At 42.7% G+C, this 25,713-nt stretch overlaps 3 protein-coding genes and 1 pseudogene across 5 annotated transcripts; all 4 read right to left on the bottom strand.

The window, feature by feature from the left end:
• Positions 1–130: 130 nt before the first annotated feature.
• LOC110505200 (free fatty acid receptor 2-like) lies at positions 131–1,761 on the bottom strand. The gene has a single exon (XM_021584265.2). The coding sequence runs from the start codon at positions 1,533–1,535 to the stop codon at positions 570–572; it is 966 nt and encodes a 321-aa protein (XP_021439940.2). The 5' UTR covers positions 1,536–1,761; the 3' UTR covers positions 131–569.
• Positions 1,762–5,393: 3,632 nt separating this feature from the next.
• LOC110504003 lies at positions 5,394–7,552 on the bottom strand (annotated as a pseudogene).
• Positions 7,553–10,149: 2,597 nt separating this feature from the next.
• LOC110516690 (sialoadhesin) lies at positions 10,150–20,039 on the bottom strand. 3 transcript variants are annotated; one of them, XM_021595061.2, is made up of 11 exons: positions 19,959–20,039; positions 14,895–14,990; positions 13,985–14,344; positions 13,430–13,723; positions 13,045–13,308; positions 12,465–12,752; positions 11,459–11,546; positions 11,320–11,364; positions 11,174–11,218; positions 10,864–11,038; positions 10,152–10,609 (listed from the first exon to the last, which is right to left on the bottom strand). In XM_021595061.2, the coding sequence occupies exons 1-11, from the start codon at positions 20,035–20,037 to the stop codon at positions 10,568–10,570; spliced, it is 1,776 nt and encodes a 591-aa protein (XP_021450736.2). In that variant the 5' UTR covers positions 20,038–20,039; the 3' UTR covers positions 10,152–10,567. The 3 variants fall into 3 exon arrangements, with proteins under 3 accessions (XP_021450745.2, XP_021450750.2, XP_021450736.2); XM_021595070.2 differs by lacking the exon at positions 11,174–11,218 and having other exon boundaries at positions 10,150–10,609; XM_021595075.2 differs by lacking the exon at positions 13,985–14,344 and having other exon boundaries at positions 10,150–10,609.
• Positions 20,040–20,292: 253 nt separating this feature from the next.
• LOC110505196 lies at positions 20,293–21,638 on the bottom strand. The gene is made up of 4 exons (XM_021584252.2): positions 21,307–21,638; positions 21,124–21,206; positions 20,886–20,985; positions 20,293–20,803 (listed from the first exon to the last, which is right to left on the bottom strand). Exons 1-4 carry the CDS (start codon positions 21,415–21,417, stop codon positions 20,414–20,416), a joined length of 684 nt encoding a protein of 227 aa, XP_021439927.2. The 5' UTR covers positions 21,418–21,638; the 3' UTR covers positions 20,293–20,413.
• Between the last annotated feature and the right edge of the window lie 4,075 nt (positions 21,639–25,713).

Here is a 25,713-nt window from a genome sequence, read left to right as displayed (position 1 = left end):
TTAACCCATTTTTCTTTTGATTCAATCATTTAAAAATGAATAGTTTTACCATATTTAAACATGTTACAACATGAACTGAACTCTCGTTTAAATATGGTAAAACTATTCATTTTTAAATGATTGAATCAAAAGAAAAATGTACCATCTAGTAATATAGCCATATCATTGTGTAAAAGCAGGTGAGCTGGTTCTTTCTATTTTAGGCCATTTTCTGGTGTTTTGTGCTGGGAAACTGAGCGCGTCAAGCATTACCCATCAACCCTGTGTTACCCATAGATAGATAGGCTAGAAATGTTTTTAACAAGTTACTAGAAATGCTTCCATTCCCCGTCACAAAGGAAGTTATGGCTGATTTAAGATGTTGTTAACCCTATTGCAGTCAATCCTGTCACTTTAATTTGAATTTGCATAGTTATTCTTCTTAATTGAACATCTTGAGATGGGAAAACATGTTTTTTTATGAAGTTGAACGTTTGATCTCTATGACAGAATTAAAACATTTGGTGAAATGAATAGTTATTGTTGACAAAATTACCCAAAGGGCACTTGGAGTAAGGTGACTACATTTTCTACTCTTGGCCAATATCGGCTATTGTGCTTTCCCTTTGGATCGCAGCCTGACCATGTCGCAGTCCCAGCATCTTGCAGATGGACATCTTGATAGTGATGCGGAAGGTGGAGGAGGAGAAGTAGAAGATGATAGGGTCCAGGCAGGTGTTGAAGGCGCTGAGCAGCAGGGTGTAGTACCTCCACGGGGGGCTGTGCCCTGTTAAGAAACCCAGCACATGGGAGAAGTTGTAGGGAAAGACACACACAAGGAAGACGGCCAGAGTACCCAGCGCCATCCCGATGGCCTTCTGCTTCTGGCCCGGGCTGATCCTGGGGAGCATGTACAGGATCCAGATACAGCGGAGGTAGCAGAAGATGCAAACCATGAGAGGAACCAAGCAGAGCATGACAAAGAACTCCAGACGCACCGGGAGGAGGATGGTCAGCTGTTGTTTGGTAAAGTTCTCATAGCAGACGGAGGTGTTGCTTTGGGAGAGGTCCTGGTGGTGCTGGATGATGAACACGATGCTGCAGTGGGCAGTGGTGAGAAGCCAGATGATTGTGCTGGAAACCACAGAATAGAAAGGTTTGCTGAGTTGGCGGTAGGTGATGGGGAAGGCAACCGCCAGGTACCGGACCACACTGACAGCCATCAACAGGAGAGAACTGGTGTAGATAGTGGAGAAGAAGGTGTAGGAAGTGATGGAGCAGAGGAACTCGGGCAGGTACCACTGCATGCCGGAGGCCGCCTCGTACATCTTGAGAGGCAGGAAAAGAAGAAAGAGGAGGTCGGACACGATCAGGTTGAGCAGGAGGATGTCTGTGGGAGTGGGCTTTTTGTGGATCTTGATGCTGAAGGCGTAGAGTGCCAGGATGTTGGCAGGCAGGCCAATCAGGAAAGTGATGATGTAGACGGACAGAATCACCTCACTTTTCACCCACACCATGGCCTTGAGATAAGATAAACAAATCCAAAAAGAACACATTCAGGGTGCCCAATAATCATGTTTTCAAATTATACAAATTTGGTTGTTTTCAATGTATTTTTGTTACACTATCTCAGCCAACTTCTTATTACCAATGAAGGAATCCCAATCTGCTAATAGCTACATCCTCCCCACAGTACACTTGCAGCTCAACAGTGAAAACCTTAAAGGGAGAAGGAAAACACATTCTTAATTCCAAATGGTCATAACCTACCTGGCTGTAGATGTGTATTTCTTTTTAATCGGGAATTGGAGAGCTCAGCCAAGGCTAGTAATGTAAGATCTGTTACGTGCCAGCATATATAGTAGTCAAGCAGACCTGTCTGAGTGTACAGCAGACGCATTGAACAGTGGTCTGCAAACATGAGGAGGTGAGACTACATGGTAACGGTTAACTAAAATGCAAAACATCGCTGTGTTTACATTTGATATTATATATGTGTAGGAGGGAGTGACATACCAACGTCTAATTTCAATATCTTTTTTTGTAAATAGTGTACAAACAGACATTGCCTTCCCAAGAGAACAGTCATGTCAATGATAACAGGGTACTGTAATCCTACGATTTATTTTCCCATGTGCCCAAGGTTGATATAACATCATATGTGTATTAGCATTTTGCTAAGACTTGATGAGAACTGTAGCAACAAAACTCTAATTGTTACTGTATGAGTTCATGTGGTTGTGGCTCAGGTTTGGAATAATCTATTAGCATTTTGATGCCACTTCATCAATAACTACTATATAATAACAAGTTACAAATATTAATGGGCTGAAAAGCAGTACTCTTACAAAGAGAACAGTTATGTAAAGATTGGCAGCTTCACAATGAACCTTTCAGGTTTTCATTTTACCCGTATTTTACCAGGTATGTTGACTGAGAACACATTCTCATTTACAGCAACAACCTGGGGAAAGTTACAGGGGAGAGGAGGGGGATGAATGAGCCAATTGAAACCTGGGGATAATTTGGTGGTCAAGATAGTATGTGGGCCAGATTGGGAATTTAGCCAGGACACCGGGTTAGCACCCCTACTCTTATGGGATCTTTAGTGACCACAGAGAGCCATGACACCCGTTTAACATCCCATCCGAAAGACAGCTCGCAACACAGGACAATATCCCCAATCACTGCCCTGGGGCATTGTGATGTTTTTTTTAGACAAGAGGAAAGAGTGCTTTCTACTAGCCCTCCAACACCACTTCCAGTAGCATCTGGTCTCCCATCCAGGGACCAACTAGGACCAACCCTGCTTAGCTTCAGAGTCAAGTGAGTTTAGTTAAGTATAGTTTTCAGCTATACTTTTCGTGGCTGTTTATTTACCACTACAGACAGATGCTGGCACTAAGACCGCACTCAGCTGTATAAGGAAATAAGCCAACAGGAAACCACTAACCCAGAGGCGGCGCTCCTAGTTGCCAGAGACTTATGCAGGAACACTTAAATCAGTTCTACCAAATTTCTATCAACATGTTAAATGTGCAACCAGAGGGAAAAAAATCTAGATCACCTGCACTCCACACACAGAGATGCGTACAAAGCTCTCCCTCGCCGTCCATTTGGTCAATCCGACCACAACTCTATCCTGATTCCTGCTTACAAGCTAAAATTAAAGCAGGAAGCACCCGTGACTCGGTCTATAAAAAAGTGGTCATATGAAGCAGATGCTAAACTACAGGACTGTTTTGCTATCACAGACTGGAACATGTTCCTGGATTCTTCCGATGGCATTGAGGAGTACACCACATCAGTCACTGGCTTCATCAATAAGTGCATTGAGGACGTCGTCCCCACAGTGACTGTACATACATACCCAAACCAGAAGCCATGGATTATAGGCAACATTCGCACTGAGCTAAAGACTAGAGCTGCCGCTTTCAAGGTGCTAGACCCTAACCCGGAAGCTTACAAGAAATCCTGCTATGCCCTGTGACGAACCATCAAACAGGCAAAGCGTCAATACAGAACTAAGATTGAAGCATACTACACCGGCTCTGACTCTTGTCTTATGTGACAGGGCTTGCAAACTATTACAGACTACAAAGGGACGCACAGCCGCGAGCTGCCCAGTGATGCGAGCCTAGCAGACAAGCTAAATCACTTCTATGCTCGCTTCGAGGCAAGTAACGGGAATGCATGAGAGCATCAGCTGTTCCGGACGACTGTGTGATTACACTCTCCGTAGCCGACGTGAGTAAGACCTTTAAACAGGTCAACATTCACACGGCTGCGGGGGCCAGATGGATTACCAGGACTTGTGCTCCGGGTATATGATGACCAACTGGCAGGTGTCTTTACTGAAATTGTCAATGTCCCTGATTGAGTCTGTAATACTAACATGTTTCAACCAGACCACCATAGTCTCTGTGCCCAAGAGCACAAAGGCAACCTGTCTAAATGACTACAGACGAGTAGCACTCACATCCGTAGCCATGAAGTGCTTTGAAAGGTTGTTAATGGCTCACATCAACAACATTATCCTAGAAACCCTAGACCCACTCCAATTTGCATACCACCCAAACAGATCCACAGATAATGCAATCTCTATTGCACTCCACACTGCCCTTTCCCACGTGGACAAAAGGAACACCTATGTGAGAATGCTATTCATTGACTGTAAGTCAGCGTTCAACACCTTAGTACCCTCAAAGCTCACCACTAAGCTAAGGATCCTGGGACTTAACACCTCCCTCTGCAACTGGATCCTGGACTACCTGACGCGCCGCCCCCAGGTGGTGAGGGTAGGTAGAAACACATCTGCCACGCTGATCCTCAACACTGGAGCTTCCCATGGGTGCATGCTCAGTCCCTTCCTGTACTCCCTGTTCACCCACGACTGCATGACCAGGCACGACTCCAACACCATCATTAAGTTTGCAGACAATACAACAGTGTGTTGATGTTCCTGATCACTGACAACAACGAGACAGCCTATAGGGAGGAGGTCAGAGACCTTGCCGGGTGGTGACAGAATAGCAACCTATCCCTCAACGTATCCAAGACTAAGGAGATGATTGTGGACTACAGGAAAAGGAGGACCGAGCATGTCCCCATTCTCTTCGACGGGGCTTTAGTGGAGCAGGTTGAGAGCTTCAAATTCCTTGTTGTCCACATCAACAACAAACTAGAATGGTCCAAACACACCAAGACTGTCTTGAAGAGGGCCAAACAAAGCCTATTCCCCCTCAGGAAACTGAAACGTTTTGGCATGGGTCAGATCCTCAAAAGGTTATACAGCTGCAACATTGAGAGCATCCTGACTGGATGCATTATTGCCTGGTACGGCAATTGCTTGGCCTCTGACCACAAGGCACTACAGAGAGTAGTGTGTACGGCCCAGTACATTACTGGGGCTAAGCTGCCTGCCATCCATACCTCAATCAGCCTGACTAACCGGTGTCTGTATGTAGCCTCTCTACTTTTATAGCCTCTCTACTGTATATAGCCTGTCTTTTTACTGTTTTATTTCTTTACTATCCTATTGTTCACCTAATACCTTTTTTGCACTATTGGTTAGAGCCTGTAAGTAAGCATTTCACTGTAAGGTCTACACCTGTTGTATTCAGCGCACGTGACAAATAAACTTTGATTTGATTTGAAGTGAGCAGTGGGATGCAGGGTGGTATGCTGCTGGCAGGTATGCTGCTGGCAGGTCTCTCTCTAGTCTACATCATTGTCTGTGAACTGGTGACTGTTTGCCCCGTGATATGGCATCCATATTAGGAAGTCTTCAATTGTCAGAAAAATCTCTGTCAGTGGTCAGACAAAACTCCCTCAGTTGTGGGTGGGTTACTTTGTCCCTATATGTCTCTAGTGTTGTTTTGAGCTGTCATGAAGATGCCAGAGGAGCTGTTCATTCACTTCCCAGTCAGGATCCTCTTCATGGTGGTCTGGAACATGGAGGAGGAGAAGTAGAACGTCATAGGAGCCAGGACGGTGTTGACCGTGGTCAGGTGCAGAGCGTAGAGCCGCCCCTCCACATTGTCTTGGATGATGAACCCCTGTACATGGGTGACATTATAGGGCAGGAAGCAGACAACAAAAACCAGTAGGGTCCCGATAGCCATTCCAATGGCTCTCTTCCTTTTCTCTGCACAAAGGTTAGGGGTCCTATTGAGGATGAGGATGAAGTTCAGGTAGCAGAACACACAGGCCAGCAGTGTCACGATATATAGAACCACACACAGGTCCAAGCGCATGGGAGCACCACCTTCAGCTGCTCCTGGGTGAAGTTGTCATAGCAGATATAGAGATCAGATGAGGTCTGGTTCAGCATGATGTAGATGAAGCAGAGGTGGACCGAGCTGAAGACCCACACCACCAGGCTGCTCACCACTCCGTACAAGAGCTTGCGGCGGAGCCTGCACGGGACAGGGAAGGCCACACACAGGTAGCGGTCAACACTGACCACCGTCAGCAGGAGGGAGCTGGTGTAGATGAAGGAGAAGACGACAAAAGAGGTCATGTTGCAGAGAGGGCTGGGGAGAGTCCAGACCATGCCAGAGGCTGCCTCGTGCATCTTGAGGGGCAGGAACAGCAGGAAGATAAGGTCGGACACGATCAGGTTGAGCAGGAGGATGTCTGTGGGAGTGGGCTTTTTGTGGATCTTGACGCTGAAGGCGTAGAGTGCCAGGATGTTGGCAGGTAGGCCAATCAGGAAGGTGATGTAGACGGACAGAATCACCTCACTCCTCACCACAATGACTCTCAACTGAGGACAAGCAGAGAACGACAGCAACTATTATCTATATTTGATCATGTAGCACTCAGTGTAAGATGAAAAATGGTCAACTTTAAATTAAGATCAACCATTATCTCAAATTATGATGTAATGGATGCAGCTTGCTGAGGAAAAGATGAAATAAAAATGAAACCATCCATGAAATCATCTCCGATTCCATTTTTTATATTTCAAACCCAAGCTCCGCCATGTGGAAATAAAAGCATCATGATAGAATGTAGATTTTTTAAAATTGTTGTTTGAGATGAATTGTCAGCTCCCATCAGTAGGCTATTTAACTACATACATTGGCAGTGTGCTGTCAGGAACAAATCTTAAATAAAAAATCATGAACTTTGAAGTATTACTCACGCTATCAACGGTTCATCAAACAGAGGATATGGTGGAAAGTCCAAGGCTGTCCGCCACACAGGCTTCACGGAAAGGTGTTAGTGCAGAGCGATTGTCATCGATTTTGGATTAATGTCACTTCTCTCCTCAGCTCTGTTTGGGAGGACTGTCCACCTCTTTCTAACTGCATGCTCCTAATTTTACTTGAAAAAATATTTTCTCTCTAGCTCATTTTAGCAGAACAAGTAAGCAGTCAATAAATGGGTGATTTGTATATAATGAGATAAGAAACGGTGTAATAAACCAAGTGTAACAGCCATCACTGGGACTAAATCATTGAAGTTTTGCATAACTGTCAACATAAGGTGTGCCTTCGACTAAGGGGTTAATTAAGGTGCTACACTTAGAAAAAAGGGTTCCTAAAGGGTTCTTCAGCTGTCCCCATAGGAAAACCCTATTTGGTTCCAGTTAGAACCCTTTTGGATTCCAGGTAGAATCCTTTTGGGTTCTATATACATGGAACCAAAAGGGTTCTTGAAAGGGTTCTCCTATGGGGACAGCCAAAGAACCATTTTAGGTTCTAGATAGCACCTTTTTTTCTAAGAATGCACTGTTCTACCCAATCAATGCTTCTTTGTTTTGGTGCTTTGGGGTGGACCCTGATTGAATAATCAATATACACTGAGTATACAAAACATTATGATCACCTGCTCTTTCCATGACTTTCTGACCAGGTGAATCCAGGTGAAAGCTATAATCCGTTATTGATGTCACTTTTTAAATCCACTTAAATCAGTATAGATGAAGGGGAAGACAATTGAGACATGAGAGAGTGAATGGGCAAGACAAACGATGTAACTGCCTTTGAACGGGGTATGGTAATAGGTGCCAGACCAAGGGCTGTTATGGTGCCCATATTACCTCACACCTGCGGTCACGAGTCATGAAGGCAGTCAAATTCCACGTGACCGTTTATTCACAGTAAATAGACTTCTCCAAGCTCTAATGCTGCTGATGGTCATTAGTAGCCTACCAAACTTGCTAACTGCCTGGTACTCAGCACTCTATTGTCCTTCTAATCACTTTTACATCAATGCAACCGAAAATCTAATCAAACACTTCATGAGAGTCCATGAGCTTGTTGCCCAACATTTATATAGGTTATGCAATTGTGTAATTGATGGCCTCTATTATTTAAAAAAGGAGGGTCCAATCAGCTTTCAATAGGCTAGCCTACTGTATTTATTTCTCAAATATCCTAATATTAAGCACATTGTTTCTCTTCACAACAGGAGTATAGCCTACCTGGCTGGCATGAAAATGAGCCACGAAAGCGTCCTCCATTCGCTATTTAAGTGCATAGATGTCATGTTTTTTTTCCCTGTTTCCAGACAGGTGTATGATAATGGTCCATTCTAATAAAAAGAAAAATCTAAATTCCACTCCTATTATGTAGTATATGTAAAGACATGATTCAATCAAGAATAGTCTGATGGGTGACAATATTATCACTTGTGAATGATGCAAAAACAATGCATACCTTTTTTATGCGACTTTTTCAAATCATAGTCCCACACCTCATGTAGCCCAGCCCATAGGCCTACATGCTTTTTTACAAGGTTTGTAGCACAACTAAAGTGGCCAAATAACATCTTAAAATGAAGCACATTAATCCGTTTTACAATGGGTGTAGAGCCTAACTGACATACATATGCAGCGCGTGAGTTTCACATTTGGGGAAGATCATTTTCACCATAAAAATGTACCTTAACAATATAAGCGTTACATCAATCAATTGCATGCATAATCACATTTGCCATCACTTTTGATAATGGTGTTTTCCTGCTAATCAGCGCTTATAGCCTACTGCCCTGGCCGCATTGCTGCGCTTACAATGTGTAACAGTTGTCGTCCTCCTCTTCTGAGGAGGAGTAGGAAATATCGGACCAATTTGCATCGTGGTAAGTGTTCGTCATATTTATTTAATGAACACAGAAAACAAGCGAATAAAGAAAAACTGAAACAGCCCCGAATGATGAAAAACACTGAAAAGGAAAATAACGACCCACAAACAAGAGTGGGAAAACAGGCTACCTAAGTATGGTTCTCAATCAGAGACAACATGACAGCTGCCTCTGATTGGGAACCATACCAGGCCAAACACATAGAAATATAAACATAAGAACAAAACATAGAATGCCCACCCCAACTCACGCCCTGACGAACCTAAAATAGAAAATACAAAAGGAACTAAGGTCAGGACGTGACATAATGTGACGAAATAGCCTAAGCTAAATGTTCTGATCTGTTGTGTCAGCCTCATTGCGTAAAAAGTTTTTTGTTGATGCTAGTGGTTATATTAATTTGGGATCTATCACATCCCACAACTGTCCTAAACTATGTTTGGAATATTTGTTTCTAGCACAGAATAGAATAGATCAACTTTTGTACTATGGGGGATAGTAGATTGACAAAGGCTAGTGCCTTTACTGTTCATTAGGCCTACTCATCTTGTTGGCTGTAAAGTAAATTTGGACAGTTATTCCAATATCTTCAATATGCGCCTCAAATTGGAAAAGGACAGGCGCAGTTGCATCCCCGATGTGTCTGTCTTCACTTGTAGCCTATGACCTGATTTTGTGATGAGAGCCATGCTACGGAGCACGCAGCATGCAGGTAGAAGGGAATGAAATTATTATATTCAGCCCAAGGGCACCACGGCTACTGGCCGCAAAAGGCATGGATTTTTTTAGGGAGCATTACGGCCACACAAAGAGGATGCCGCCAGGAAAATCGAGGCATTATCAAGTGCTTGTCAAATTGTGAATGAGAGACTGATGTGCCACCTGCACAAAAAACAAAGAGAGCTCATGCCTTTCATGCAACCTTTTTCAAATCATTAGAGTCGCATCTTGCATCCTTAGAATGTATTAAACGTCAAAACATATAGCCCAACATTTGTGCCACAACAAAAGGTACATAAATAACTCTAAATGAATTATATAGGAGTAACTGTTTCTTTGTTAACTGCTCAACACAGAATAATGCCATAGAATTCTAAGCAAATCTTGTCTGCTAAATTAACTAGTGTAGCCCATAGTCATATTGCATAGCCAGATCAGAACCTAACATAAGGACAACTCAGAGTATGCTGTTCTGTTCATCTTAAATAGACTACATTTTCTTCATATCATGTTTCTTTAGACTTGTTTAAAATAAATAGTGGATTATATTATGGATTTATTTGACTTTTCAAAATGTAGATGTTCCAAAGGTCTGCATCAGTGGCTTGTAGGCTATGTGCGGAAGCCAGGAGATGCTAAATGTGTTTATATTAATGAATGGCTAATTACCGTGAGACCGGCAGTTATTTGCTTGGCAATCACCCGGCTGACAAAATGTTGTGACCACCACAGCCCTAGCCAGGCCAACAGGTTTGTGTCAAGAACTGCAACGCTGCTGGGTTTTTCATGCTCAACAGCTTCCTGTGAGTATCAAGAATGGTCCACCACCCAAAGGACATCCATCCAACTTAACACAATAGTGGGAAGCACTGGAGTCAACATGGGCCAGCATCCCTGTGGAATACCTTGTGGAGTCCATGCCCAGACTAATTGAACTGTTCCGTGCATCATCTCAATATTAGGAAACTTTTCCTAATGTTTGGTATAAAAAGTGAACATGTATGTATTTTATTTCAGTTATAATTATGTTCACATAACACATTTTTAAAAGCAATTTGACACACAAATTAAGTTGATACAAAAGTTACAATACAAAACATAGGTTACATTCATCACTTAAACACAAAAAAACACAATCCACACAGCCCAGACAGGTGCACAAACACAACAACTTTAGACTTTTAACAGTAGGCTACACGACTCAATCGTCAGATTATAACAATTGGATAGCATTATTGTTATGTACTCTGAAGCAAACGTTGTGTGCACTGGTAGTTCAATAATTTTGGTAAATATCATCCATGTCTGAACACATAGCCTATGGGGAAAAAATAAGAACGTTTTACCCTATCTTTTTACATGCATAGGCCACCAAAATTGCTTCACAAATATATTTGGTCTGAGGGCTAAAGGGGTGTGAAAGTATGTGATTGAGGTTTAGTGGAAATCACTCTCTTGTCATAACAGTGTCTGAAATATGAAAGTGTGGGTGAAAAAGTATGTGGTATTTACATTTTTATCAAACTCTGCACCAGCCAAATTGTGCCTGCAGTGAGGTTACATAAAGTTTACCTTTGTGCTATCTTGTAATTTGATCTTCTCGTCGTTCTTTGCTGGGTTTTGACTAGGCTTCTTTGGCACAAAGTCATTTTCGTAGACTGACGATTGGCTATCCGCCTGTGCTTTCTCCTTGGGTATGGCCATGGGCATGGCCTTAGGCTTGGTCCTCTCAGGCTTTTGCGGTGGTCTGTGAAGGAGAAGAGAATGTGGAACCTGATTATAGTTCAGTACCATTTTTACTATTTAAATGTTTTATTCTCCAACCACCCTCTACAGAAGCAAATGAATTTCCATGCTATATCATTGTTAAACTTTTTCTTACTTTTGGGGATTGCTGTACCTTAGGGACTCTGACATATCACCTTGCCTTATTGACAAAAAAAACCCCATCTCAATGTCAATGAGCTTGAACATTATTATTTGTTGTATGTAAAAATGTTGTATGTAAAGATGCAAAAATGACAGTACCTTAGAGGGATATCCAACGTGTGGAGATTAGAGCTGGCCTTTGGTCTACAGATAATGTAGAGGGGAGACATCATTCAAAATGACACACCTAAAATGGTTGAATGTGTGACATCTTCTCATCATCAAGAACCATACAAACCTCTCTCTGCAACGTCTTCTGCATACAAACATTACACATCCCAGAAAGACACTTCCAACTGCCAGAGCAGTCAGCATCCATGGCAGAACTGTGTTCAAAGAAAGACAGAGAGAGAGAGACAGAGAGAGAGAGAGACGGAGAGAGAGAGATGGAGAGAGAGAGACAGGGAGACAGAGACAGAGAGAGAGAGATGGAGAGAGAGAGACAGAGAGACAGAGAGAGACAGAGAAACAGAGAAACAGAGAAACAGAGAGAGAGAGAGAGAGAGAGAGAGAGAGAGACAGAGAGAGACAGAGAGACAGAGAGAGAGAGAGAGACAGAGAGAGACGGAGAGAGAGAGAGACAGACAGAGAAACAGAGAAACAGAGAGACAGAGAGACAGAGAGACAGAGAGACAGAGAGAGAGAGAGAGAGATGGAGAGAGAGAGACGGGGAGACAGAGAGACAGAGAGAGAGAGAGACAGAGAGAGAGAGAGACGGAGAGAGAGAGATGGAGAGAGAGAGACAGGGAGACAGAGAGAGAGAGATGGAGAGAGAGAGAGACGGAGAGACAGAATGACAGAGAGACAGAGAAACAGAGAAACAGAGAAACAGAGAGAGAGAGAGAGAGAGAGAGAGAGCGAGAGAGAGAGAGAGAGAGACAGAGAGAGACAGAGAGAGAGAGAGACAGAGAGAGACGGAGAGAGACAGAGAGAGAGAGAGACAGACAGAGAAACAGAGAAACAGAGACAGAGAAACAGAGAGACAGAGAGAGAGAGAGAGAGAGAGATGGAGAGAGAGAGACGGAGAGACAGAGAGACAGAGAGAGACAGAGAGACAGAGAGAGAGAGAGACAGAGAGATACGGAGAGAGAGAGAGACAGACAGAGAAACAGAGAAACAGAGAGAGAGAGTGGGGAGGGGGGACAAATGGGGAGGCAGAGGAGGAAGAAAGACTGTCACCGTGTGCAGATTCTAATGACATCAGAAGATTAAGAACAGACATTCTGTACTGAAAGCTTGCTTACACTGTCCAGCTGTGAATTTTGTGTCAAGGGGCAGCTGCTGGATGTCAGTGGCCAGTGAGTTACTGGCTACGCAGGAGACATTTGGTCGACTTTCCACAGGCCCAGTGAGTTCTGCTGACACAGTATTATCTCTGTATATGGTGATGGAAGTGAAGGAGGATGGGAGAGTGCTGCTTCCGCTGATCGTCCAGTGCAGAGTGGCATTAGGTCGGGCTTCTGCTCTACACACACAGGTCAGAATCCCACCCTTCAAGGAGCAAGTGGAGTCCGAGAGGATTGCTGGGGGGACTGGAGCGACAGAATGACACAAAGTGGTGATTTAATTTTTTACAATTGTAAGTGAGAAACAATGACAATAGAATTACATTAGGGTGGGAAGGAGTCTGTTCTTCTATTTTACACCCATAACCTGCTGCTAGAATTAGCATTTCAGTGTACAAATGTAATGCTAGTTCCATTGGAAACTGTGCAACCAGACAATGGCCAGGTCGCAATTGTAAATGAGAACTTGTTCTCAACTTGCCTACCTGGTTAAATAAAGGTGAAAAAAAAAAATAGACACATACAATGAGATACTTACAGTTGACATCCAGAAACAGCCAGGCTGACTGACTTGATCCAATATTGTTTTGGACAATGCAGGAGAATGAAGAGTCTCGGCTAATGTTGGGATAGGACATTTTTCCCTGAGTGGAATTCGTTTGGATGCTTTGGCCTCCCTGTCGTCTGATCCACACATACAGGCCTGGCTGGGGGTTGCTGTCAGCAACACACTCCAGATTGACACTATGACCTTCACTGACTGGCTGTTCATCCGCCATCATCTTCACACCTACAGGGGCATCTGTTAATGAAGTAGACAGACATGTATTGGTGCTATGTAGTTGTTTGTTCTGTAATATGGTATATGATGTGAACAGAATAATTACACAACTGAGTACAAACAAGAAAGACCAAAAACGTACACGAGATGTTAAGAATGACTGGTTGACTCTCAGTTTGGACTGTAGCGAATTGAGCTGTGCATTTCATCTCTTTTTTGTGCAGTTGGCACGTTCCTCTTCCTTGTATTGTCTCAGTGGACACCCACAGCCCTCCCTTTTCCTCCATTGACGTCACCGCTGTAGAATTTACAGGCAAGCGGCTCCAGTGAAGGGATGGAGGAGAGGATGGGCAGGAATGCCAGACACTACAGTTGGCCTGGAATAAGGCTCCATCCACCATTGCATTCGGCATGGATAACGCAGGAGCTTTTCTATCTGCAAGTTCAAATAAATGATTATTAGCGGGAACCAAAGGCAAACAAGGCATTACCAGTTCCCCGTGACTAATGATTTAACACCCTGTCTGCAATTCTCATTCAGTTTTAACATAGTGCTTTAACTACCGACCACTGTCACTCCTAAATATAGATGTCAAATGAATGAAGTGCTGTTCATCTAATCACAATCTGTTCGGTTTTCAGTTGTTCAACTACAACCAATATTCAATCTAATACACCTCTCCATGAGTGTGCTTACTTTCAATTGTAATTGTTACGATCTGATGATGGAACTTTTGTGGAGCGGACTCATCAGGGTTGATCCACACGTAGAGCTTGAGGTTATTGTCTCCCCACGTCACACTCTCAAACCTCAGTGTACAGTCCCCCTCTGCTGAATTGCCTGGCACTGATGTACGCCCTCTAAAACTGGCCCCCACACTGGTCGGTTCCTTGCCATCATAAAGCTTAGGATAGTGAACGCTATGATACTGGTACCAGATGACCCTTTTGTGGGGGGCGGTGTGACAGGACACTTCTACACAGCTGCCATCTACTGCCTTCACAGTATTGGGCACCTTCACCATCCAACAGTGACCAAGCGAGACAAGTGTGCACCCTGAGGAAGAAGGCCTAACAAGTCAGTTCACATTGCATCAGTTCTCCTTTATTACTTTGCCGGCCATATTAAGTGGAGATTGAATTAACGCCCCCAATTAGAGGAATCGAATAGGGTTGATCCGCAGAAGTGTTTTCCCAGTGCAACAGAAAGTGTTGCACTGCAGGACAAATACAACAGCTGCATTGAAACTGCATCTAAACTGAATTAGCTTGACAGAGCCAGTAAGCACATCTCACACATTATGTGACCACAGGTTAAAAATACTGCATGTGGTTCTGACGTTGACTTTCTTCATATACATGTAGCACTTTCAGCAAAGACCATTGCTAACAATAATCAGAGTCAATAATTGGGTTCCATTATAAGCAAAAATAATGAGCATTTACTGTACGTACTGTATTTCTCTATATACTGTCCACATACAGTATTTAACAAACAGTGACATTTAACGGCTTAAAGCTAGAAAGTTCAATTCAGATAATTTTGATGCAAACATAAAGTTTTACCAAGCAAGCAAATGTCATATAATAAGATGTGTATAACATACCTGTGATGAAGCTGAGGATGTCCATTAGAGTCCGTGGTGTCTTTAGTCTATTAGGGTCCTGATACCATGTGATGCTTAGGATACTGACGTTTATAGCTATAAAACCCCCAAAAAATAATCACCCAATCAATTCATTAAAGATAAACTCCACCCCCAAAACAATATTTTGGTATTTGTTTCATTAGTCCATTGTTGACATACTCCCAAAATGTTTTGCTTGTCAGCAATATTTTGAAAGTGACATATCTTGAAGACTTGTTTGCTGACAAGCAAAACATTTTGGACTATATCAACAATGGACTAATGAAGCAAATACCAATAGATCGTTTTTGGGTGGAACCTTTTTTATTTGTATTTATTTGTATAATATTTTTTAGGGGGTAGATCACCTTTAATATTGCAGAGAGATTGTAGCTTCCATCAATGTAATTGTCTGCATCATTTCCAATCCCCCATATATGTATTTTTTAAATATGCATGTATATGCAGCACCAGTCAAACGTTTGGACACGCCTACTCATTCCAGAGTTTAACTTTATTTTAAATATGTTCTACATTGCAGAATAATAGTGAAGACATCAAAACTATGACAAAACACATGTGGAATAATGTAGTAACCAAAAAAGTAGTAAATACATCTAAATATATTTTATATTCTTCAAAGTAGCTCCCTTTGCCTTGATGACAGCTTTGCACACTCTTGTAGGTTTGTCCGAACTTTTGACTGATACTGTACATACATTCATTTTCCTTAACAATCTACACACAATACCCCATAATGACAAAGCAAAAACTGGTTTTCATTTTTTTGGAAAATGTGTTAAAAATAGAAAACAGAAATAAATGTAAATAAGTATTCAGACCCTTTACTCAGTACTTTGTTGAAGCACCTTTGGCAGCGATTACAGCCTTGAGTATTCTAGGGTATGATGCTACAAGCTTGGCACACCTGTATTTGGGGAGTTTCTCCCATTTCCTCTCTGCAGATCCTCTCAAGCCCTGCCAGGTTGGTTGGGGAGCGTCGATGCACAGCTATTTTCAGGTCTCGCCAGAGAAGTTCGATCTGGTTCAAGTCCGGGCTCTGGCTGTGACACTCAAGGATATTCAGAGACTTGTCCCAAAGCCACTTGGCTGTGTGCTTAGGGTCATTGTCCTATTGGAAGGTGAACCTTCACCCCAGTCTGTGGTCCTGAGTGCTCTGGAGCAGGTTTTCATCAAGGATCTCTCTGTACTTTGCTTCGTTTATCTTTGCCTCGACCCTGACTAGTCTCCCTGCCATGTGGAAAAAGTCAAGGGGTGTGAATAGTTTCCTAAGGCAAGCTGTATGGAGTTAACACCTTACAGCTGGCAACCGGAGTCAGTGTGCATGAGCCACAGTAGTCACTAGAGCGCGATGGGACAAGGACATCCTGGCCGGCCAAACCCTCCCCTAACCCGGACGACGCTGGGCCAATTGTGCTCTGCCTCATGGGCCTCCCCATCGTGGGGGATCAACCTTCTTGTTGAGTGTCTGATAATCTACCAATTACAGTGGCAAGAAAAACTATGTGAACCCTATGGAAATACCTGGATTTCTGCATAAATTGGTCATAAAATTTGATCTGATCTTCATCTAAGTCACAACAATAGACAAACACAGTCTGCTTAAACTAATAACACACAAACAATTATAGGTTTTCTTGTCTTTACTGGACACACTGTGTAAACATTCACAGTGCAGGGTGGAAAAGGTATGTGAACCCTTGGATTTAATAACTGGTTGACCCTCCTTTGTCAGCAATAACCTCAACCAAACATTTTCTGTAGTTGGGGAGCAGACCTGCACAACGGTCAGGAGGAATTTTGGACCATTCCTCTTTACAAAACTATTTCAGTTCAGCAATATTCTTGGGATGTCTGGTGTGAACCGCTCTCTTGAGGTCATGCCACAGCATCTCAATTGGGTTGAGGTCAGGACTCTAACTGGGCCACTCCAGAAGGCGTATTTTCTTCTGTTGGAGCCATTCTGTTGTTTACTTACTTCTGGGTTTTGGGTCGTTGTCCTGTTGCATCACCCATCTTCTGTTGAGCTTCAATTGGCAGACAGATAGCCTTACATTCTCCTGCAAAATGTCTTGATAAACTTGGGAATTAGTTTTTTCCGTCGATGATAGCAAGCTATCCAGGTAGAAGGCCAGCATGCCGGAGTCGCCTCTTCACTGTTGACGTTGAGACTGGTGTATTGCGGGTACTATTTAATGAAGCTACCAATTGAGGACTTGTGAGGCATCTGTTTCTCAAACTAGACACTCCAATGTACTTGTCCTCTTGCTACCACTCCTCTTTCTATTCTGGTTAGAGCCAGTTTGCGCTGTTCTGTGAACAGTACACAGCATTGTTCGAGATCTTCAGTTTCTTGGCAATTTCTCACATGGAATAGCCTTCATTTTTCAGAACAAGAATAGACTGACGAGTTTCAAAAGAAAGTTATTTGTTTGTGCCCATTTTGAGCCTGTAATCAAACCCACAAATGCTGATGCTCAAGATACTCAAGTAGTCTAAAGAATATTTTTATTGCTTCTTTAATCAGAACAACAGTTTTAAGCTGTGCTAACATAATTGCAAAATGGTTTTCTAATGATCAGTTAGACTTTTAAAATTACATACTTGGATTAGCTAACACAACGTGCCATTGGAACACAGGAGTGATGGTTGCCTCTGTACACCTATGGGCCTCTGTACACCTATGTAGATATTCCATTAAAAATCAGCCATTTCCAGCTACAATAGTCATTTACAACATTAACAATGTATAAACTGTATTTCTGATCAATTTGATGTTATTTTAATGGACAAAAAATGTGCTTTTCTTTCAAAAACGAGGACATTTCTAGGTGACCCCAAATCTTTGAATGGTCGTGTATCTATACAGTATTTTCGTGGACCCCCTGCAGTACCTCCGCTGTGCAGCTTTTATTTTTTGTAATTTAACCTTTATTTAACTAGGCAAGTCCGTTAAGAACAAATTCTTATTTACAATGACTGCCTACCAAAAGGCAAAAGGCCTCCTGCGGGGACGGGGGCCTGGGATTTAAAAAAAATATTAAATACAATATAAATACAGGACAAAACACAACAAGAGAGACAACACAACACTAGATAAAGAGAGACCTAAGACAACAACACATCATGGTAGCAACACAACATAACAACAACATGGTAGCAACACAACATGGTAGCAGCACAAAACATGGTACAAACATTATTGGGCACAGTCAAAAGCACAAAGGTCAAGAAGGTAGAGACAACAATAGATCACACAAAGCAAAATCTGATGGTTGAATGGTAAAGAACGTCTCGCCGCTCAAAAGCTAAATCTGATTTTTTTTAAACGACTCACAACGCGGACAGTGAAGAAACACTATGCACACACACCGGACTCTACCCACACACTCACACATTCTTACACTGACACTCCAACACATACACACACATAATCACTCACACACAACATGTACGTACACACAGGCACACATTCACCACACACCACAGGATTTTGGTGCCACCTTAATTGGGGAGGACGGGCTCATGGTCATGGCTGGAGCGGAATCAGTGGAATGGTATCAAATACAACAAACACATGGTTTCTATGTGTTCGATGCCAATCCATTCGCTCCGCTCCAGACATTATTATGAGCCGTCCTCCCCTCAGCAGCCTCCACTGCCACACACACACTTAAACACTCATCACATACGGTGCTGCTAGTTGCCTAGTCACTTTACCCCTACCTATATGTACATATATATCTCCATTACTTCCTACCCCTGCATATCGACTCTGTACTAGTACCCCGTGTATATAGCCAAGCTATCATTGCTCATTGTGTATTTATTCCTTGTGTTACAATTATTATTATTAATATTATTATTATTATTATTATTATTATTATTATTAAATTGTTGGGAAGGGCCTGTAAGTAACTATTTCAATGTTAGTCTACACCTGTAGTTTACATATGTATTTTATTTGACACACACAAACACGCATGCACACAAACACTAACACACACACATTTTAATATTGTAATATTGTATTATTGTAGTATTTTACATTTTATATAGTATATTTGTAATAATAGAGTATTAATGTAATGTCTTGTATGATGTATTGTTTTATTTATGATGTAGGCTGTGGTTTTGTTGAGACGTAATGATTTATTTCCTGTTTGTACCACAGGAAGAGAAGCTGCTGCCTTATGAGGATCCTAAGAAATACCTAATACTAGGTCCTGTGGGGCTCAGTTGGTAGAGCATGGCACTTGCAATGCCAGGGTTTTGGGTTCGATTCCCATGGGGGACAAGGTTGAAAATGTATTCAAGTCGCTCTGGTTAAGAGTGTCTGTTAAAATGTATGTACTTTAAGTAACCAATGACTATGTTTGACCAGACAAATACATTACTTCCTGATATACTACAGGATGTGAAACTGCCATGGCCAGAGACCCTTCCTTGTTTCTACTTCTGCCAATATAATTTTGGTTTGATAAAAGAGGATGTGGATGGACAGTTTCTTAGACATCACCCCCGGTGAATTAAAATGAGATAACAAATTGAAAACAATATCAAGATGTATATTATATCTATAGTATATTATGTGGTAGGTCCTATGGGAAGAGGTTTCTGGAAATAAATCCCAGTCTACCTGGAGGCTGCAAAATGACATTATAAACCATAATTAGACAGCAGATCCATGTATGATGACCTATGTCAACCAATGAAAACACTGTTTCTAACATTAATAAATGGCAAAAAAGACACTCAAAAAAGATATTATAAGGAATAGGATTTTGATGTCTCTGTCCTATATCTAGGAGATATAAGATAGCTCAGGAAATATGTTGGTTTCTTTGAACACACATACCCTAAATATAACCTAAAATATTTTTACCTGGAACCCTTTTTTTCTAAGAGTGTACAGACATACCATCATATTTACATTTCCCAAAATGGTTTGTTCAACCTATCACTGTCATTGAAATGTTCTCACAAATCCCCATAAAACCAGAGATTAACATCATGCCTTACCTTCAGAGGAGGTGGTGAGCGTGTCTGTCTGAGTTGGCCCTCTGTTCTCTGTCATAAAGCGAAAACCACTACTGCACATCATCCTCCCCTTGTTCTTTTCAAACAGGAAACTCACTGAATCTCTCAGAGCCTGCTTTCCAATTGGCGAACAGTTTGTTCCAATGTTAGCTTTCAAACGCACCTTCGTATTTTCTAGTTTTTTGTGTGAAATACTATTGGTGCATTCAGTGATATTATGGTGAGTTTAAGAGTTTTAAATACCTTGAAAACATTAACATCATAATGCTGTGAACAATTACATAGGCTACAATAAAGAACAATAAGATGGACATTTAATGTGTTTATTTGTTTTGTGGTGAAAAAAAACAGCGTTATACTTTCATTAAGAGCAATATATCTTTGTGAAAGTACAATAGGCCTTCAGTAAATTCATGAAAAACTTGAGAACACGCAGGTTATCCACCTCCAGTACCTTTCTCATTCTGTCTGCCTACATTTCCCAGCACACACCTCTCTTCCTGCAGGTAGGAACCGCTAGACGCCTCCTTTCCCCCGTCCATGGACCGCTCGTTCTCCTTCTTCATCCACTTCTTCTTCTCCCAAATCACACTGGCATACAACAAACCATCTCCATCCTTCTTTGCAGTGATTTCTTCTGGAACTGTAGCAGTGTCAGCGATGGGACTGGGCAGGCTGGTTCGGTCTGTCTCAGAGATGGCTTTGGAGGAAGGCAGGGGTTTGGGACCCGGATTGGTGGCCTCTAGGTCTTGTTTGCGTCCCTGTCTCCTGGCCTGACATGGAATCATGCTGTTGGTGTATATGTCTTCTTCTGGCACAGGAGGATCCTGCAATAACATACATTTATAGACATTTAACAGACTTCTTTCATTATGAAAATATTTCTAGGATAAATCTGATGATGCTTACCTGTGTCCTCTCACTACTGGTCGGAACTAGGTTCATCACCACTTCACAGTCGTAATATTTGTATTGACCTCTGAGTACTGTAAAACAAGGATCCCAAACCCTGTGAAATCATCGACAACAAACGGGTCAAATCAAATAACTATAAATAAGTATGCACTTCAGAATCAGGAACTAAGTTAATGTAGAGCACGAAAAGTGTAAAGACACAAATATGTGCAGTATTTCCGGAACATTTTACCTTAGGAGAAACAGTAAAGCACATATCAGTGCTGTCATTAATGTCGAAACAAATATTGCAGTGATGAAGATTGTCAAGTTGACCTAGGCGTGAACAGAAAAAGCTTTAATCGATACACTTGCAAAAGTTATTATCAAGGTTATCAAGATCATCATTCATCATAGTCAATTATGGTGTCCAAACCTCTTGTGAATGAGATCCTACAGAGCTGGTTCTGAGGCAGACCAGAGTGGGTGTGTCTTCCTCCTGTGATTGATGGGTGGTGAGGGAGCTTCTCAGGCCTGTGCTGCCCATTGGCTCCCTGATGACAGTGTTAGTAAACTGATTGACAGGCGTTCCAGACAATCACCCCTACACTTTGGGAGAGAGGTTCCCATGACTCTGGTCTGGAAGAACTTGTTGATCTGATCTGCAGTTCTGATGCAGCTAGAGGAGGGCAGGATATGTGGAGCAACTATAGACAACAGAGGAGGAAGACAGTTAAGTCAAAGATATTTGTAACTAACCCGAGATAGTTCATCTGTGTCGTTTTCAATGAGAGAAAATTAAGCATAGTGGGTAGAACGAGCAAGGAAGTGGGTAGAGCCAAGCAAGAGCTAGCAAGATCCTATTGGTGGGTTCTAGCATGTATTTACATATTTCCGTTAGGGAACACCTTCGCTGTGAAGTGTGCGTGTGCAATAACTCAATTTGCCATTGCAGTCCTTGTAAACAACACAACTTTTAGAAACTTTGACAAAGGGTCACATTTACAGAACTTAGTGCACTCTGTTCATAACAGATTCTAGTTTTGGGAACCGAAAACTGCATTGAGATCAGGCTTGGTGTTAGCCAAATCAGGTGGAAGTGGAACTCGCTAAGCAAGCAGTGTGTCATCCTTTACAGTGGTGACTAGTGACTCAGATCTACAGCTGAGCTCAGCTCAACGCTGGGTCACTGTTGAATAAGTTTGAGGGGTGAATTTAGCACATCGGTATGTGTGAAACTTACTCCTCAGCCGGAAGTGTCCCCACTTGAAAGAGCAAATAGCTGGCTCAAGTGGACACCTGTTCGTCGAACATCTCATTCCAATATCATGGGCATTAATATGCAGTTGGTCCCCCCTTTGCTGCTGTAACAGTCTCCACTCTTCTGCGAAGGCTTTCCACGAGATGTTGGAGCATTGTTGCGGGGACTTGCTTCCATTCAGCCACAAGAGTATTAGTGAGGTTGGGCACTGATGTTGGGCGATTAGGCCTGGCTCGCAATCGGCATTCCAATTGATCCCAAAGGTGTTCGATGGGGTTGAGGTCAAGGCTATGTGTAGGACAGGCAAGTTCTTCCAGACCAATCTCAACAAACCATTTCTGTATAAACCTCGCTTTGTGCACAGGGGCATTGTCATTATGAAACAGGAAAGGGCCTTCCCCAAACTGTTTCCACAAAGTTGGAAGCACAGAATTGTCTAGAATGTCTGTATGCTGTAGCGTTAAGATTCCCCTTCACTGGATCTAAGGGGCCTAGCTTGAACCATGAAAAACAGCCCTAGACCATTATTCCTCTTCCACCAAACCTTACAGTTGGCACTATGCATTCGGGTGCCAACTGTGTTAAATTTGGTGTTATCGCTCTCACACTCCCTCATACTGACTGGTCACTGGAAGTTCAACATGGCACCTCATGGCAAAGAACTCTCTGAGGATCTGAAAAAAATAATTGTTGCTCTACATAAAGATGGCCTGGGCTATAAGAAGATTGCCAAGACCCTGAAACTGAGCTGGAGCACGGTGGCCAAGACCATACAGCGGTTTAACTGGATAGGTTCCACTCAGAACAGGCCTCGCCATGGTCGACCAAAGAAGTTGAGTGCACGTGCTCAGCGTCATATCCAGAGATTGTCTTTGGGAAATAGACATATGAGTGCTGCCAGCATTGCTGCAGAGGTTGAAGGGGTGGGAGTCAGCCTGTCAGTCCTCAGACCATACGCCGTACACTGCATCAAATTGGTCTGCATGGCTGTCATCCCAGAAGGAAGCCTCTTCTAAAGATGATGCACAAGAAAGCCCGCAAACAGTTTGCTGAAGACAAGCAGACTAAGGACATGGATTATTGGAACCATGTCCTGCGGTCTGATGAGACCAAGAGAAACCTTTTTGGTTCAGATGGTGTCAAGCGTGTGTGGCGGCAACCAGGTGAGGAGTATAAAGACAAGTGTGTTTTGCCTACAGTCAAGCATGGTGGTGGGAGTGTCATGGTCTGGGGCTGCATGAGTGCTGCCGGCACTGGGAAGCTACAGTTCATTGAGGGAACCATGAATGCCAACATGTACTGTGACATACTGAAGCAGAACATAATCCCCTCCCTTCGGAGACTGGGCCGCAGGGCAGTATTCCAACATGATAACGACCCCAAACACACCTCCAAGACGACCACTGCCTTGCTAAAGAAGCTGAGGTTTAAGGTGATGGACTGGCCAAGCACGTCTCCAGGCCTAAACCATATTGAGCATCTGTGGGGCATCCTCAAACGGAAGGTGCAAGGTCTCTAACATCCACCAGCTCTGTGATGTTGTCATCACAGAGCAGTGGCAACCTGTGAGGCAGTGCTGGAAAATTATGGTGGCCACACAAAATATTGACACTTTGGGCCCAATTTGTACTCACTTTTGTTGCCAGCAGTTTAGACATTAATGTCTGTGTGTTGAGTTATTTTGAGGGGACAGCAAATTTACACTGTTAAACCAGTTGTATACTCACTACTTTACATTGTAGCAAAGTGTCATTTCTTCAGTGTTGTCACATGAAAAGATATACTCAAATATTTACAAAAATGTGAGGGGTGGTGTCACGGCTTTCTTCCTGGGAAGGAGAGGCGGACCAAAACGCAGCGTGGTTATAGTTCATGGTTCTTTATTAAGAGACACTAAATATGAACACAACTACAAACCGTGAAAACAGTACAGTGTTGCACAAACACTGACACAGGAAACAATCATCCACAAAATACCCAAAGAATATGGCTGCCTAAATATGGTTGCCAATCAGAGACAACGAGAAACACCTGCCTCTGATTGAGAACCACTCTAGGCAACCATAGACTAACCTAGACAACTAAACTGAACACAACCCCATTAATCTAATAAACCCCTAGACAAGACGAAACACAATAAATCACCCATGTCACACCCTGGCCTAACCAAAATAATAAAAAAAACAAAGATAACTAAGGCCAGGGCGTGACAGGTGGACTCACTTTTGTGACATACTGTATATATATATATATTTTTTTTAATGTTTTGCTCTTACACTAAAAGGGTATCATTTTCACAATTTCAGAGTGTTATTTTGACCCCAGTGTGTGGAAATATCATATTACTTTTTACAGATCACGTTTTTTGACTGCACTGCCCCTTTAAAGTATATTCACAGGATGTGGAAGTGTAACAACTTACATGTCACATCTATGTTAGTAGTTGTTGAGTTGTCGACCCCATGCTTGTTCTCTGCTTCGCAATAGTACCGCCACTCCTGACGGGCCACCCCCAGGTGGTGAGGGTAGGCAACAACACATCCGCCATGCTGACCCTCAACACTGGGGCCCCTCAGGGGTGCATGCGTAGTCCCCCTCCTCTACTCCCTAATCCCCCACAACTGCGTGGCTGCACACAAATCCAACACCATCATTAAGTTTGCTGACGACACAACGGTGGTAGGCCTGATCACCAACGACAATAAGAAAGCCTATTAGGTAGGGGATCAGAGACCTGGCAGTGTGGTGCCAGGACAACAACCTCTCCCTCAACAAAGGAGCTGATTGTGTACTACATGAAATGGAACTTGATTTGACAAATGTCAATAAAAAAATGTATTTATAAGAATGCAGTAGGTACAGAAATTGTTTGCTCAGTTGGAAATAATATCCAACTAGTCAGTGAAAACTGTGTGGAATTTGGAGTTTGTGACAACAACTATGCTAGCTTACTACAGTATTGTAGACACTATGTCCTGGAAACTTTGTTGATTATAACAACTCCTGTGTGGCTTGTGAGCATCAACGTCCAGCATTCTGTAGCTCAAACACGCAATGTTTAACAGGGGTTAGTTAGAATTACAAAACGCACCAGCATCACGGTGGAACTGTATTAACCTCCATACAACACATAGCCTAAATCGTATAGCCTCGTATGAACCATTGTTTAGGACATTTGTTTTACCTGTCATCAGGGGCCAGTTTTTCAAATTGATTCATCTGGATTTAGAATGGGATCAATGATCACAGAAAAAACTGCTCAAAAACAGCCCGATCAATCTGATCCTGGATTGCAAAAAAGCGGATTACAGAATCCAAATCATTCTGATCCAGATTAAAAAATGTGAAACTGGACCCTGAGATTTGAACTCACAACCTCTGTGTTTGCATTTGCTGATCTTTCTGCTGCCCCACAAAGTCTGTAGTAAGCTCAGAAGTCCTCTACATATTCATTACCTATAATACATCTCTGCTCCCGAGTGGCACAGCGGTCTAAGGCATTGCATCTCAGTGCTAGAGGCGTCACTACAGACCCTGGTTTTATTCCAGGCTGTATCACAACCTGCCGTAATTGGGAGTCCC

This window comes from Oncorhynchus mykiss, chromosome 3 (assembly GCF_013265735.2).
Source record: "Oncorhynchus mykiss isolate Arlee chromosome 3, USDA_OmykA_1.1, whole genome shotgun sequence".
NCBI classification, from domain to species: Eukaryota; Metazoa; Chordata; class Actinopteri; order Salmoniformes; family Salmonidae; genus Oncorhynchus; species Oncorhynchus mykiss.
The sequence above is the reverse complement of the archived record's forward strand: the minus strand, read 5'-3'. Positions and strand labels throughout refer to the sequence as shown.

What these genes read in the sequence shown, in the direction of transcription:
- LOC110505196 (XM_021584252.2), bottom strand. Translation starts at nt 21,417, where the DNA reads ATGGGCAGCACAGGCCTGAGAAGCTCCCTCACCACCCATCAATCACAG. An exon ending in TAGGATCTCATTCACAAGAG is followed by an intron (nt 21,207 to 21,306) that starts GTTTGGACACCA and finishes GTTCACGCCTAG; the next exon opens with GTCAACTTGACAATCTTCAT. An exon ending in CCAGTAGTGAGAGGACACAG is followed by an intron (nt 20,804 to 20,885) that starts GTAAGCATCATC and finishes ATGTTATTGCAG; the next exon opens with GATCCTCCTGTGCCAGAAGA.
- LOC110516690 (XM_021595061.2), bottom strand. Translation starts at nt 20,037, where the DNA reads ATGTGCAGTAGTGGTTTTCGCTTTATGACAGAGAACAGAGGGCCAACT. An exon ending in GCTGTTTCTGGATGTCAACT is followed by an intron (nt 12,753 to 13,044) that starts GTAAGTATCTCA and finishes CTGTCGCTCCAG; the next exon opens with TCCCCCCAGCAATCCTCTCG. An exon ending in AATTACAAGATAGCACAAAG is followed by an intron (nt 10,610 to 10,863) that starts GTAAACTTTATG and finishes TTTTCCCCATAG; the next exon opens with GCTATGTGTTCAGACATGGA.
- LOC110505200 (XM_021584265.2), bottom strand. Translation starts at nt 1,535, where the DNA reads ATGTGTTCTTTTTGGATTTGTTTATCTTATCTCAAGGCCATGGTGTGG.